This window comes from Staurois parvus, unplaced genomic scaffold (genome assembly GCF_062004578.1).
Source record: "Staurois parvus isolate SC_StPar_1 unplaced genomic scaffold, SC_StPar_1.0 ptg000298l, whole genome shotgun sequence".
NCBI classification, from domain to species: Eukaryota; Metazoa; Chordata; class Amphibia; order Anura; family Ranidae; genus Staurois; species Staurois parvus.
Window position 1 is genome coordinate 1,295,260 of NW_028318094.1, and position 16,918 is coordinate 1,312,177.

The window sequence follows — 16,918 nt, forward strand, 5'->3', positions numbered from 1 at the left end:
TATTTTGTTTAAACTAAACTCAGGATGCTCACATCCATCTTTCAGAGATGTAGCAAATACATATCTTGCTGGTGCCTGGTCCTTTGTTTCCTTCTTAGAGCGATTTCTGGTTTCCAGATTTTCAGCCTCTTGATTGGCCAACAAGAAATAACATGCACACAGGAGATAGTCATTCTGCAACAGCCGCAGTGTGCCAGGAATGCACACTGAGCTGGGCATGTGCAGCTCAGTGTACCTTCAATAGCAGACTGCAAGCAGGCATGTAAGTGTGTTTTTTTATCAGAAGAGACAACATGCATCTTCTGCAATAAAGAGCTGCGGCAACTATGGCATAAGAGTCACGAGGACACAGGTACTGGAATATAAATAAGTCCATTTTCCAACAGCAGGGGTCAGCATAGTCCACTATTTACACGTAGATGTCATTCAATAGAAAAACTAATACTACACAGGCTGAGCAGAAATGACATGTCATTGGCTGGTCACACTCTACAGGGAAAGAGATAAAGAAATTCATTTGTACAGTGAGATTGTAATGTTAGTGTTTGTCTTGGACTCCTTGCTAGCTACTTTGCTTTTATCTGTAGATAAGCAGTGTGCAGTGATTGCAGTGTGTACCTATTGCCTGGGGATGTATTTATAAGGAGAGGAGATGTAGGTGGGATGCATCCTCAGTGTAGATTCTGAGCCTCATTCTGTCAGTTGCCAGAGATTGGACTCCCTGTGTGCAGTAACAATGGCTAAGCTTGCCTTCTGCTTTCTGGTTGCTTTTGCAGGTCTAGCACATTTCACTAATGCCTATGAGTGGAAGACCTGGAGCCTTGCTACGGTAAGCGGAGGTGGAGGTGGGGGAGATGTTTTCTAGATCAGCAAATTTTGCATGACACAGCTCAGGCTCATTCAGTAAGCATACCTCTCAAATGTCCATTATTAGGAGGAACTGTCCTTGTGAAGCCAAGATCCTCTGTCCCTCTTAAGCTGGATATACATATTAATTAATTAATTTATTTTGGTTGAGCTGTTCGGCTGAAAACAAACAAAAATAAAACGGATTTCCCCATCGACACAAGCAAGGTGCACAGAGGAATACCTTCTGCTGTGCTATTTCTTTCTGACAGCAGAGAATCCTCTGCTTTCAGAATACACTGATCAGCACTGCAGCTGATTGGCTGCAGCGGCTTATCAAATGTACATTTTCCAACTGTCCTGTTTTGACAGAAGTCGATTTATTGATCAAATTCTGTTGAACAGGGAGGGTCGCACGCAGGTCAAAATCCAACTGTTCCCTGCTAAACCAGCCGAATTTCAATCCATGTGTACCCACCTTTACCTGTTCAGTTGTCCCTGGTCTGATTATAGATCTCTGGAAGTGTTAAATGGGTGTAAAAAATGTGGCATACAGATGCACACAGCATACTATTTTGTATGCATATGTGAACTATGCAGCACTGTTGAGGTCTCTGGGCCCATTTAGACAGCTAAGCCTGGCAACCCAATGTGGTTCAGCGTTTAGCAGCTCAAAAAAAAAATAAGACACCGCTGCATATGGTGCTGTATTTTAACCTGTATGCAGATAAACAATTGTGCTAACATTTACATGTGTCCAGAATACATGTACCATATTGGTTGCTAGGACACAAGTGCCTCCTGCTGTCTAGTGTCCTTGGTTGCTAGGACACAAGCAGTTGCTGCTGCCTAGAGTTCTTGATTGTTAGGAAGCAAGGCAGCTATCTGCTGCCTCGTTTGTTGGTTTGTAGGATGCAGGTGACCCCTGCTGTGTAGTGTCCCTGGTCGCTAGGATGCAGCTTGCCCCTGCTGCCTACTGTTCTTGGTTGCTAGGACGCAGGTGGTCTCTGCTGTCTAGTGTCTAGTTGCTAGGACACAGGAGACTCCTGATCCCTAGTGTCTTTGGGTGCTAGATGCAGGCAACTGAGATTCATGCAGCAGTGGCACATACCAAAATGATCTTAGCAGTCATTCATAAACTCATGAAAGACTGAAGGATGTTCTTTCTACACACGTGCCACTGCCACATGAATAAATCACGCAGGGCCAACACGTTAACTTCAGTAGTGTGTATTCAGTAGTGCTGATTACACCACTACATTTCTGCTGTTGCACAAAATGTTACATCTGTATGGGCAGCTTAAACACAGTTGGGTTGATTTACTAAAACCAGAGGTTGCGAAATCTGGTTCAACTGTGCATGATAGCCAATCAGCTTCTAACTGCAGCTTGTTCAGTTAAGCTTTGACAAAAAAGAAACAAACAACTGGAAGCTGATTGGTTTCTCTGAACTTCAGAACTGCACCAGATTTTGCACTCTCCAGTATTAGTAAATCAACCCTTATATCTTGTTGCAAGATCCTGTGTTTTACATTTGTACACTTAAATGAGCCCAAAAAATGTACTCATCGAATACCAAAAGTGTTATACTGCATTCAACTTTTATCAAGCCTCTAAATTATTATATTTCATATTTTGAAAAGCAAGTGCCAAGGAAACGCAGTTTAAAGTTTTTAAGCAATCATTTGATTTGTGCATTATAGTTTTGTGGTCTGCATAACTGGGGATGGGGCTCAGAGTGTCCTTAGTCTATATTCATTGTGCTAAATTGTGGTCTTTCTAATCTCAAAAAGTTGGAGGTATGAGTAGGTCAGGGTAAACGGTACTGGTGTGGTGTGAAATACAGTCACACACATCAATTTATATAATGCTTACCATACATTTAACTAAATGATTGATGACATACTGTAAGTTGTTTTGCCAGAAAGATCAGTAAACTTTACACTACAAGGTTAACTGGATATATAATGCCAGTTTACATTGGCTGCCAGAATTCATAACTGGATGAAGCATACATGCCATTGGATCTTGGAGACCTGATAGACCTGCGCAATGTTATTGTTTTTGGCCATATCACCATCTCAGTCATTGGTATGCTTTTTGATTCTCCAAGTCTGTCTTCCTCACAGCAAGTAAAAAGTATCACCTGGGAGAACTGTGATTCAGGAAAGCTTCCAGGCACAATCAAAAGTTTGTCCATTAGTCCCGATCCTGTATCCATTCCAGGAGAAGTGATCGTCTCCGTGGTACTGAACACTGAAGTCCCTCTAAGCTCTCCCCTCCAGGTGAGATATCATCCTCAACAATCCAGATTTATAAACCTGCATACCCAAACATACTGGAACCATTAGATGTAACTGCATTGCAGTGTATATGCTGATAGCCATTTCTACACAAAGCTCTCTGTAACAGTCATTGGGATTGCAATCCCACATTTTTTAATATGTAGTGTGTATTCTTAGATTCTCTTAGATAAAATTGTTTTGTAGTTTATTTTTTCTTTACTGTTATTCAAATGTGTATATCAAGCCAATAAATGTTTATCCCAGTTTTGAATAGAGTGGGGAAGAATTAGAACACGTGTTGGGTTTTTACTGCCAACTAGAGCTCCGTAAGAGAGTGTAGCGCCACCCAGGAAGGAGCTTGGTAGTTTTTGGGATTCTCTGTTGTGAGCCTCGACTCCAACAACCTCAGCCCCTGACACACTTGGTTGAATATAAAGACACAAGTATAAATACTTTTAACCTGATTGTGGGTTACTGCCAGAAAAGAGACACAGACCCATTTAGAGGTAAATGCACCCATTGACAGGAGTTCAGTATAAATAGCAGTAGAACATAAATGAGCACACAACGGGCAAATTTGAACACAGTATGTTAGACAGTAATATCTATATTAAAATTCCTGAGATCAAGTTCTATACCACTAACTGAAATTAATACTTGAATTAGCATTTCAGTTGTAAACAATGTAAATAAACGTTAAATGCAGTATGAGTGATACTGATAATACACTGGTTAAGAGTGCACTCTTGGCTGGGATATGGTGCAGAGTCTTTTACGAGGTACCTCTTTAACTCAGCAAGGGGCAAAAAGGTTTCTATGGGGGGCAGTCTGTAACAACTGTTAAGAGCCCTGACTCTTCAGCCGGCTAATTGTTGGGGCCCAGTAACATTTGGTGAGCTTTAAGGCAGTCAACAAGGCCTGCAGGCAGTGCTACAACTATAAAGCAGCTGGGTACGTAGTTCCTAATTGCTTAGTCTCTAGTGGTGGTAGCAAGTAGTGGCTACAAGGCCCTCTCACCATACCCAGTGACACGGCAGCAGTGGTCCCTCCAATCAGTTGTCAGCTCACTCTGGGTTGCCCCTAGTGACTCCAATAGGTAGCACATCAGATCTGTGTTCTGGTCCAGCTCTCTACACACACAGCAGTGAGTTTTCAAAGACACCATCGCAATCTCTCTCTTCTTAGCATGTTCCTCTTGCTCACTGTCTACCGGGGGGGACTGATAACTCATGGGGCCCCCAGGCAATAGGGGATCTTGGGGCCCCTGTGTCCTCGCCCACACCCAAAAAAGCCTATAAAAAGGTACCAGGGGCATCTCATGGGGCCCCCTACTGACCCCGGGCCCTCGGGCAGTGCCCGAGTGCTCAAATGGTCAGTCCGCCCCTGCTGTCTACACTACACTGAACTCTCTTGTAGAGTTTGGAATTGTGTCTCCAGTAGTTTGGCAGCCATTCATTTCCATTAGACAGCCTCCTTAGGGAACTACATGTCCCAGTCTCCCAAGCAGCTGCCGTATCCTCCCCCTGGTTCAGGTCCAAGGTTGCCAGGAGGAGACGGCCCTTCATGGATTCTTGCACTGGGGCCCTGAAGGTTCTAGTTACACCTCTGACCACCCTCTAGTGCCAGGAAGAACAGAAGCATTGTCACATGACAGAACTTTTTAACCTTTTAAAAAAAGATAATTTCTGAAACTAAGCAAAAGCAGCTTTAGTCCCTGCATAGTTAAAACTGTATCAGAAAGTTTCTATAACATTGTATGTTTACAACTACTTTAATATCATTGTTGTAATTCCTCAACTTTTTACAGCTCTATGTCCTAATAATAACAAAACATTAAAAACCTGTGTTTGGTACCATTGCACAAGACCAGGGGCGGACTGATCATTCGAGCACTCAGGCTCTGCCCAAGGGCCCGGGGTCAGTAGGGGGCCCCATGAAATGCCCCTGGTACCTTTTTTATAGGCTTTTTTGAGTGTGGGCAAGGACAAAGGGGACCCATGATCCCCTATTGCCCGGGGGCCCCATGAGTTGTCAGTCCGCCCCTGCACAAGACCACACACAATGAACATAATGATGTACAGTATGTTCATTTCTATAATATATACAAGTTGGGTTGGCAGGCTGATAAAACAATCTATCATGGAGGTGCTCATGGTGATGACTGTTCGCTAGCCGTGAAAAGGCAAGACAATACCTGCGTGTTTGACATTTGTATTTTTTTCTCCTAAAAAACAGATCAAAATTACTGCAGAAAAGGAGCTGTTTGGCGATTGGCTGACTGCCCCCTGTATCGATAAATTTGGCAGCTGCACCTACACTGAAGTCTGCGATCTGCTGGATGCTTTCTTTAAGCCAGGACAGCAGTGCCCAGGACCCCTCCAGACTTATGGACTTCCCTGCCACTGTCCATTCAGAGCTGTGAGTAATTTCTGCTTAGTGATTCAGAAGCCTAACCCCACACGTTTAGTTTTGTTTAGAACACAGAAGGATTAGACCGTCTGTCATATTTTTTCCCCCTCACGTGCTGTCTCGGTAATAACTGGAAAAGAAATGAGGGGAGTGAGTTTCCCTGGCATAAGAAGACACAAACTGCAATAAAGGCCCAAAATACTTCAATTTTTTAGTTAGAAGAATATGTTTTTCTGTTTCAATCTTTTTATTGAGTTTTCAAATGGTAATAGAACAGTACAGGATTACCAAATGATGCATCAAAGTGAATTGTCTACATAGTCAAGATGTATATATTGGTGACAATAACAAGAGAACATCAAAAATGATGAGAAAGTAAGGGTTCAGTCAAGAACCCAGACATTATGCATATACAGTTGTGGCCAAAATTATTCAACCCCCAATGCTGTAAAGGGGTTTAGGGACTATAGTGTACATTTGGAATTGTATTCAGAATCAAATCCTACAAGGACGTTGTAACTACCCAAATGCAACTAAAATGACATCAATTGTTTATGTAATACAGTAGTAAATGGTTCTTATGTGGTTTCTTCATTGCCACAATTATTCAACCCCTTAAAGACTACCACTCTGAAGAACAGAGGTTCATACAGGTGCTTTCCATCAGGTATTGAAAACACCTGTGGATGTCACCGAGCAGCAATCAAGCATAATAAGCACCAATTAGGCAGCTTTAAAATGACTGTGATACTCAGCTCCTTCTAGACATTTACTGGTGTGGTTACAAACATGGTGAAGGCAAGAGAATGGTCCAGGAAGACAAGAGAAGAGGTGATTTCTCTTCACAGGAAGGGCAATGGCTATAAGAAGATTGCAAAGATGTTAAACATACCAAGAGACACCTTAGGAAGCATCATTCGCAAATTCAAGGCAAAGGGCACTGTTGAAACGCTACCTGGTCGTGGCAGAAAGAAGATGCTGACTTCGACTGCTGTGCGCTACCTGAAGCGTAGAGTGGAGAGAAGTCCCCGTGTGACTGCTGAGGAACTGAGAAAAGATTTGTCAGATGTGGGTACAGAAGTTTCAGCCCAGACAATAAGACGCACACTGCGTAATGAAGGCCTCCGTGCCAGAACTCCCAGGCGTACCCCCTTGCTGTCTCCAAAGAATAAGAAGAGTCGACTGCAGTATGCCAAAAGCCATGTGGACAAACCACAAAAGTTGTGGGATAGTGTTCTGTGGACTGATGAAACAAAATTAGAACTGTTTGGGCCCATGGATCAACGCTATGTTTGGAGGAGGAAGAACAAGGCCTATGATGAAAAGAACACCTTGCCTACTGTGAAGCATGGTGGAGGGTCAATCATGCTTTGGGGCTGTTTTGCTTCTGCAGGTACAGGGAAGCTTCAGCGTGTGCAAGGTACCATGAATTCTCTTCAGTACCAGGAGATATTGGATGGAAACGTGATGCAGTCCGTCACACACCTGAGGCTTGGGAGACGTTGGACCTTTCAACAGGACAATGATCCCAAGCATACCTCCAAGTCCACTAGAGCATGGTTGCAGAGGAAAGGCTGGAACATTTTGGAGTGGCCATCGCAGTCACCAGACTTAAATCCGATTGAGAACCTCTGGTGGGACTTAAAGAAAGCAGTTGCAGTGCGCAAGCCTAAGAATGTGACTGAACTGGAGGCCTTTGCCCATGAAGAATGGGCGAAGATACCCGTAGATCGCTGCAAGACACTTGTGTCAAGCTATGCTTCACGTTTAAAAGCTGTTATAACTGTAAAAGGATGCTGTACTAAGTACTAAGATTGAATGTCACTTGGGGGTTGAATAAAACTGATAATGCTGTGAGCACAGAAAAGACATTTGTGGTTATTTCATTATAACTGTTATGTTATATTTGTCTGACCTACAAGTGCCTCTTTAATGTAAATGTAAGCAAGATGACTGAATGATCAAAAGCAATGTCAAACTGGCCAAAACACTCAATTTCAGTGGGGGTTGAATAATTTTGGCCACAACTGTATGAGGAACAACATTAAAGTGGTCAACCACAAAGAAGTCCATGTAACACTGTATAGACCAGGGTTTCTCAACCAGGGTTCCGTGGAACCTTAGGGTTCCTCCAGAGGTTGCCAGGGGTTCCTTGAGCAATGAGTAATTTTTGCCTCCAGGTAAGTTCCCACTGACACCATTGATCTTTTTAGCTATCTGTAAGGGGGTACTTTTTCCCAATGACCAAAAGTGTAAGGTGCATTCTTACCTCTGACTATCACACTTATGTATCATGAATTGTAGATAAAGTCATTTTTAGCAGGGGTTCCCTGAGACCGGAAAGTTATGTCAAGGGTTCCTCTGCGGTGAAAATGTTAAGAAAGACTGATATAGACTATGTTCCAGAAGAAATGTTAACCAAAAAGAGACCTCGATACAGGTCAACAGTATCTACCCAGCAGGTAGGATGGGCAAGAATGCGGCCACCCATCCCACCGACTGGGTAGATGAAGACCGACATGGTGTGTAGTCGACCCTAGCCAATGCAAGAACCACTATAGTACTAAACGGCAGACTTGTATGTCTGACAGAAATTTCTCAAAAGAAGGAAGAAAAAAAAACAGTTTGGTCAGTTCAAATGTAACATCCTCATAGGGATGTATCACCTATACAGTCTAGACTAGAGTCTTTAACCATGAGCAAAGGTCCAAAAAGCAGATGAAAATTGCACCCAAATAATTATAAAAAAACAATGCAAATGAGGAACAAGGAGAGAAGGAAAGCAGAGGAGGAAAAAGAAAAAAAAAAAGGGAGGAGAGTAAAAGAGTAAGAGTATGCCCTTCCGAGAAATTCAGATGGTGAGGGCAGAATTTGGCGTAAACAACATAAAAGCATGGATCCATCCTGCCTAGTATCAACGGTTCAGGCTGGTGGTGTAATGGCGTGGGGGATATTTTCCTGGCACTAGCAAAGTGTACCTAATAAAGTGGTCGGTGAGTGTATTTGTTCTATTTTATTCTATTCTATTCTACTATATTCTTTTATATTCTATTCTTTTCTTTTTATTTCTTATTGTATTCTATTCTTTTCCGCTCTATTTTTTTATTTTCTATTATAGTATTTTCTGTTCTATTTTATTTTATTCTATTCTTTTATATTCTATTTTACTTTTTTATTTTCTATTCTGTTCTATTCTATTTTTTTTTTATTCCTTTATTCTCTATTCTAAGCTATTCTGTTTTATTCTATTCTCTTATAATAGTTTCTATTCTGTTCTTTTCTATTTTTTTTATATTCTTTTCTATTCTGTTTTATTCTATTTTTTTTTAAAGTAGCAATCATCATCTTATTTCACTTTTACACCTTACTGTATTTATTGCAATATGCTTCCATTTCGAATTCAGATAATTTGTTTTTTTATAATTTATTTTGCATTCGTTCAAATTTGTTACTATTGTAATTTGGAAATTTTTATACATTTGAATCTCTGAATAAGGAAAATTTAATCCAAGTTTTGAAAATGTCTTATTCTGAAAATTCAGTAAAAGCTATTGAAAACAAGCCTGTACTCATCTCTGTAGCTAACGGCACTGTGGAGAAATTACTTTTCAAAGTTCACAACAGAGGCACTGAAAACTCTACTTTTTTTCTATGAGAGCAGATTTTGACAATCTGTCAGCAGTCTAAGTTAAAAAAATTGCAAAAAAATAGTAGATTTATAAGTGTTAGAAACTGACTGAAACCCAACTTCAGTCTTGTTATTGTCTTTCAGGATCTTTTAAAGGGGAACTTCAACCTCCCCATGTGTTTTTATGTTCTCACTGGAGTTATCCAAAATAAACATACCCATTAAAAGTCATTGGGAGCAACCTTTGTCCTCTGGGTTTTTGCAGCATGCCCCCTGGTGACACCCTCCTCCAGCTGCAGTGTAGAAGCTGATGCCCCATGGCATATCTGATGTAGATATCCCAAAAGGCTGTTGGAGCAGATGGCAGGGGCTAGAATTAGAAATTTAAAAAAAAGTAAACATACAAAAAAAGGTCAGCTTTTTAGATTGTGGTGGGCTGGAGGGTTGCAATGATGCAAAGTACTTTTTTTAAATTAAGGTTTGCGTTAAGAATGAATTACTTCACAGTACAAGTAGCTACATAGGTGAGTAAAGGATTGTTTTAAATCTCCTTTTTATTTAAGAATATGCAATGTCCATAGTCTGAGTGCAGGTGCATTCTAAAGAGTCAACTGAACTGTACAGTATCCAATTCTATTTCTTTGTTTTTCTATTCCAGGGTTCCTACAGTCTCCCCACCACCAGTTTTAAGATACCCAGCTTTTCTCTGCCATCATGGCTTGCCGAGGGCAACTACAGAGTTACTGGAATTCTCAGCCATAAGAATCAGGAAATTGGATGTGCCAAATTTACATTCTCTCTGGCCGAACCCTCCTCCTGGTGGTGGTAAGAAAGATGCCTAATTCACTGGAACAAAGAAGACATCTTACCACTTAGTTGATTAACCCTCATCTCATCTCTGACAATACAAGACTCTGCTCTAGACAGTCAGCCCTGTCCCTGCCTTTCTCAATAGTGCCTGCACATTAAACTGAGACTCATGAATCAGATTTCATATTCCTGTCTCAAGTGCAATTTCACGAAGTATGAAAATAGCTTGGAAAATCAATTAGAACTGTTGATTTTTTTTCTTCAAGCTCAGTTGCCTATGAATTATTTTGTAAGAGCACCCATCTATAGACTTACGGAAAAAAAATGTCTTTTCCTTTAAGTAGACCATCACAGCCACCCCCCAACATACACACTTATCGTTTTCTTTTCTCAACTTTCTTTTATAAAATCTGTTCTGCCAACAAAATAAAATGAACTACCTCCCTTGACTCTCCCTTACATGCTTTAGTAGACCCCATGGTCCTGCCCCCTCGACACCACGGAAGCCATCATATTGCTTTCCCACGTCATTATGGTTGGCTTTTTCCTGTTTCTTTGGCCAGCCCAACGAATCTGTCAACATGTAATTATTTACAGATTGCCATATTTACCTCCTCTGAAGCTCCAATAGCTGTAAGCAGCAGGACGGTGCTCTCTGTGCGCTTAGTCATTCAAAAATCCTGTCTGTCCAATTGATGTGTCATGCATGCTTGAAGGCATAAAACAGATTTATAAATGAATTATCAAAATCTAGCAAAACATCTTTAATTTGTTCATAAAATGGTATCTGTCTCCTGCACACAAAAGAAAAAAAGTCTATGAAGGAGTAAGCGACATCTTGCATTTTAGCTCCAAGAGCTGCCTGGAAGGAACTGGTGACGGAGCCTTACCAGAAGACAGCTGGGAGGCACAGGCAATGACACCAGGAGCTATGGAGAGGAGTAGATATCTTTGAAGTAAGAGTTATTTGCTGCTAAATGCAGTGTTTCAGAGGAACATTGTGATGTTTTGCAAAATGTGTCTGAACGATTTCGTACAGTAGGCTTTTTTTTTTTTTTTTGGGTAAAAGGTCCACTTTAATAGACACCATATCATTCTCACACCATAGCTTTAAAGCAATATTAAACCCATAAACAAACATTTAATATATACTTACCAATTCCTAGATGTCACTCGTTGTTTACGGCTTTCTTTCTTTTATTTTCACCTGCTGATCTGGCTAATAAGTCTGTTGTTTTTCAACAGAACAAGCTGTCTTGCAAATGTATCAGTTAAGAGTGTTGAAATAAACCATTTACCACTGACAGGGGTGCTTACAGCGATCAGCTTTTATTCATTCATGTAAAACCTTCATCCCAAAAGAAAAAACCTGTTGCTGTAACTTTCTGTGTAACTGCAATGTAAACTAAAGTTTGGCTTCAGTTTGCTGGGGTATCTAAATCTGCTAGTACATCTAACACTCCCCTCTCCAGGCTGATAATGCTGCAGTCCAAAGGTGTCCCTGTGCTCCTTTACCCAGATTGGGGACGCTCAAATACTGGAGATGTGTTACTGGCCAGATAGCAATAGGTGAAGAGGGAAAAAAGTCTAAAAAAGAAATCGAATGCAGCAACCACATCTAATGTTTGGTAAGCTGCAATAGATAAAATTTTTGATTTGGGATTTAATACTACTTTAACTTACTCTACTCTATATATATTACTATATGGATTGTTATAGAACAATCTTCAGAGAAAACCATCTATTCTTTCTTGGTTTTGCATATTCCATTTCTTTCCATGTTGTGGGTGTCTTGACATGCTCTTATGTAACAATTAAAATAATGATAATATTTTTGGCCTATTTAATAAAAAGGACTTTGCAGTGATGTGTTATAACCCTTAGCAACCAATCAGAACTGCTGATCTATAGCAGGTGGATTACTTCACACAATTTTTCCACCATTGCATTAAAGTTATTTGAGTTTAGAAAACGTTTCAGTTGCCAATCTTACTATTACCTAAAGTATGTATCTCTTTACAGAAATGCTCCTGCTTATAATCAATCCCCAATCAGAAAAAATAAAGTTATTTCAACTTTAAATCTGTTTCTTTGACATGTTCTATTTTTAAACACTTACATGTAAGGCGTATTCACACTTCTGTGTTGGGGCAATGCACAGTAAATTGGGGTTCCTGCAACACACAACTCACCTGCTCTTTCTGTGGTGCATTGCGTTACCATTAATGCATGCAGACTTGGCACCATCCATAGGTAGGTTAACTCTCCTATAAGACACAGAATTTTTTTCCAGCACAATTTTACATTAGATAAGTGCAAAACAGAGGATGTTTTCCTAGTCTTTAAGTGTTCAAAAATTATGAATTTCTTAAGTCTAATACTGACTGAGGAAACATGGAAGAAACAGGGATCTACGATTAAATTAACTAGCACTAACCAGGATTGGGAGGACAGAGGAAGATACCAAATAATGTAGGTAAACAAGTTGTAGTGACCCTAACCCACCAGTAGGTGTCAGCATGCATCAGAATAATAATCTGATACAGTTAAATACAAGGACAACAGAAAAAATGCATTTAGGCAGAGCAGAACATAAAGCGTGTTAACACCTAATGAGGGTTAATGCACTTGTTCACAGCAACGGGCTGCTAAAGTGTAAATGGTTACTCCTCATCCCAGGAGTCCCCTCTCTCAAGATATGATGTGGTCTGGGGGTGTGTTGTGAGAAAGAATGTCTTCTAATGGAGTGAGGTCAGGCACTGGATAGACTTCTGTCTTAAATCTGCAGAAGAAGGCTTTAAGTTGAAATTGGGTATGCCATTCTTGGCTGTGAACAGGGGCGGACTGACAACTCATGGGGCCCCCGGGCAATAGAGGATCATGGGGCCCCTGTGTCCTTGCCCAAACTCAAAAAAGCCTATGAAAAAGGTACCAGGGGCATCTCATGGGGCCCCCTGCTGACCCCGGGCCCTCGGGCAGTGCCCGAGTTTCCAAATGGTCAGTCCACCCCTGGCTGTGAATCAAGGTGAAGGGAAGTGAAGTTGGGCCCAGGAAATGGTGTAGTCAGGATAGAAATGGTGAAGTTGGGGGCTAAGTTTTCCAGGATAGGAATGGCAATGTATTTGTCTGAAGTCCAGGGCCAAAAGAGAGGTTGTCAAGAATGGGGGCTGGTTGATGCAAAAGCCTGTGTGAAATGACAAATCTGTCCCAAAGGAAGACAAGGTATTGAGTCAGGTAGGGAAGAGAAGGCAGGATGGTCTGTGGGAAAGTTCAAAGAAGAAAGAACTTGTTCCAGATGGACCACCCTCTTGTCCAAACTGTGGAGAAACCAATCAGATTATCTAGTCAGTGTGGCTTTTTTAGTAGAATTCAAAGCCTGGAAGGTAGAGACCACTAGGGTTAGTGAAAGCCATCATTTTCAGACGTGGGTGACAAGATCCACAAATAAATATGAGGATCCATGTCTGTAGCTGGGTAAAGAAACTTTTGGATGGAATTATGGGAATCGTGTTGAAAGTGTAGGGTACCTATTTTCAATGTATTAATGTGACCAAACCATGAGACACGTGAAGGTCCCAAAATTGTTTTTTTTTTTTATTCTTCTGCAAGCTATTTTGAAACATATAGAATTAATAAATATCAGGAACCAGTTTACCATCTTTTTGTCCATGGAAAATCTGGATCTTAGTAATAGTCATCTGCTGGAGATGACTGCTGACCCAATCCCACTGCATTTTCAGTTTTCAGCACTGCAATTCTAGCCTAAAATCCTCATCTGCATATTCCATATTGAAGTAACCACTAGCTAGTATAAGGTCTGTGAATAACAGCGGCAAACAATGGATTCAGACCCGTCTAGGAAAGTAGTAGACGAGTATCCCATGCTTTTTGAAAATGTGCTTGAGTTTTTTTCAACTATAAAGAAAATGTAAATTTATGTGCTATTTTAAAATATCTAAAGATCAAACCTACTTGTTTCTCATTTTGAAAAGAATAGGAGAGTTATCTCGCTTGACAGTTTTTTTTGGCATCTGTGTCCTATTAGAGAGAGTTTCTGTCATTTCCCACTTGTAGACTCAGGAAAAAGTGATATCTTTCCAATGTAAGAGAGAGCTTTGCAGCTGCTGAGGTCATCTGGGGCAACAAGAGAGAGTGCTACGTATGTGCAGGGGTCAAACGTATGGAGCTTATTCCTGTACCAGTAGCAGGTGGTGCATAACTGAAGCTCAAGGGACACATCTCATTGATGGTAACCAATGTTCCTTGTTAGCTTTATTATAAAATAAAATAGTAAAATAGAGATAATATATAAAAAAAATAAAAACAACAATACACAAAGATACAATGCATGCACCAAAAAAGAAAATACTAAGGGCTTTTTCACACAGAGCCCTTCCACTCTGTTCAGCAGAAATCGAGCTGTGCAAAAAAGACGTCAGTTTATTTTGCAGTGGGACCTGTTTATTTTGTGTCCATTGGACACGAGTGATATCTCTATGGACGTCTGGATGTAAATGGATTTGTGATTATCACATTTAGGCCTGGAAAACTGAAAAAAGACGCAGTCCTTTTCCATTTTTTTCTTTTCAAAAATTGATCGACAATACGAATTGCTGGAGTTGCCTAATATAAATCAAAGATGAAATTCAGGAGAAAAAGTGGGATCACCACATGGTCCTAGCCTTGGCCCACCACAAGCAGCAATGGCTCAAGAGGAGAATGCAATCTCTATATGAGCCAAACACAGTAAAATATCTGATAGAAAATAACCAATGAAGATCCAAAATGAATTAATCCCAATATGCAGCTAATTACAATGCTAAGGCAGCTGGGTCCTCTGAGACAGGGAAAGAGCCCCCCATCTGCATCCTCCACTCTTGTTCACCCCCGGACAAAAGTCCAGACCTGGCAGGCCTGCCAAGACCTCAGCCCGCATCGCTTCCGCGTGTGCAAAGGAAGGGCCGGCGTGACTTCCAGCCTGTCCCGCGTCAACTCCAGAAGCGCTGGATCACAAAACAGGGCCAAGAAAGGTGAGGCAATAGTGCCAACACATTATAGAGCCAGCCTATATCTTACTAAGGTGTAAAACTCCCTCCGTGACCCAAAATGGAATGGAGCTCAACATAGGAAGGGTAAAGGATGGCAAAAAATCAGCCCCCGCATCCAAGGATGCAATTCTGTGGTGCGGGGGCTGGGTGTGCGGGGCATACATCATAACCTGCCTCAGGAATCCTTAGAGGGACACACATGCACATGCAAAAGAGGAGTCAAGTAGTTCATCCAAGTCCATTTTTTTCAATGAGATCAATGGTGTTATTTTCTTCCTATGATAAAGAAAGATCTCCTAAAGCTCTACACTCTTGTAGAGTTAGCTTACTGGAGTGAGTATCATTCATTGATAATTTAAGAAGAATTTGTCACGCAAAAAAGCTGTATATCCTTGATGATAGCAAATCTATGTAACTTGGGGCGAAAGCCCAGGCCCAGTAATAAGACCTCCACTGCAGTAGGCGATAGAGCATTGGAGGAGAAATGCTAAAAGTCCTATTCCATATTTGTACACAATAGTTATTGGTTTGTATAGGTTACCCTGTTTAATATACAGGCTCTACATATGGGATATCCTAATCTCTTGGACTGTTTAGTGTCTGTTCCCCCCTATTGTGTGGTGTGGCTTTGGGTCCTCTGTTTTGCATTCCAGTTTTGCACCGCAACACACCACCAACACCCGATCAACTAGCCATTTTGATGTTATATGTAAGTATGTATAAGTGTTTCAGTGGCACCATTAGATGCTTTATGACGTTTAATCACATATATACAAGCACTTTTAATATTTTTTCCTATCGACAGCACTCCTGAAGAAGCTTTGGGACAGATCCTCTGTCAGGGCTCCAGGGTATGACCACAGGTATGTGAACTGACGCAGGGAAACGCAGGCTTCAGATAAGTTATAAACAATATAATTTATTAAAGACTAACAATACAAACATAAACGCAGTGCAATACTAAAACATAACACAGTGCAAACGAACCAAACCAAACCACCCACAGATAACAGTACATACAATGCAAGCGTCGTCAGGCAGGCCGGGTCAATAACAATCGGGCAGGTAGGTACAGGGGGTCAGGCAGAGAATGGTCGGGGTCACAAGCCAGGGATAAAACAGGAGAAGTCAGCAGAGGTCCGGATCAGGCAGGGTCAGCAACGAATCAGACAGAGACAGGAACAGGAACAGGAATGCAGGAACAAGATACAGGGCCCAGGAAAAACACACACCAAGGCAGAGACTGCAGGTCTGGCCATCCCTTAAATACACCTGCATAATCAACTTCAGGTGTTTGGCTGGCTGCAGGGCTGAGTCTCTGATTGCTGGGAGCACCCGCTGGCCAGCCCTGGTACTGCAGCCCACAAGGCAGGTGAGTCCCACCATTACTGGCAAGTCCATTCCTGACATCCTCCAACCCTAATCGGCACAATACTCTACTAATATACCTGGACTCATACCAAGTTTATTACTGTTGTTATAAGTGCTACCCCTGTGGGATCCTATATAAGATGGGGGTGTGGGGATGTATGCGAGCTGTTTACTATGTCTTCAATGACAAAACACTAAGGGGGATATATTAAAACTGGAGCACGGAGAATCTGTTGCAGCTCCTCATAGTAACCAATTAGCTTCTAGGTTTTATTATCAAAACTTAATTGAACAAGCAAAAGTTATAAGCTGATTGGTTGATTGTCACAGATGTACCCCCCCCCCCCCCCCAGCTTATTCATGTGGTGTGATTTTATAAGTTTTTAATGTTTGTACACAAAAAACTAATCTATTAGATAATAGGTGATTTCTTCCCTAGAAGTTTAGCAACTAAATGTCCAAGGCGGTAGAGCTTAACTTCTTCCTGACCGCGCTATAGCCGAAAGACGGCTACATCGTGG

General features: G+C 41.3%; 1 protein-coding gene across 1 annotated transcript; it reads left to right on the plus strand.

Annotated features, from left to right (window-relative positions):
* Positions 1-541: 541 nt before the first annotated feature.
* GM2A (ganglioside GM2 activator) lies at positions 542-12,060 on the plus strand. The gene is made up of 4 exons (XM_089682808.1): positions 542-829; positions 2,976-3,131; positions 5,367-5,549; positions 9,827-12,060. The coding sequence occupies exons 1-4, from the start codon at positions 737-739 to the stop codon at positions 9,995-9,997; spliced, it is 603 nt and encodes a 200-aa protein (XP_089538934.1). The 5' UTR covers positions 542-736; the 3' UTR covers positions 9,998-12,060.
* The last annotated feature ends 4,858 nt before the right edge of the window (positions 12,061-16,918 follow it).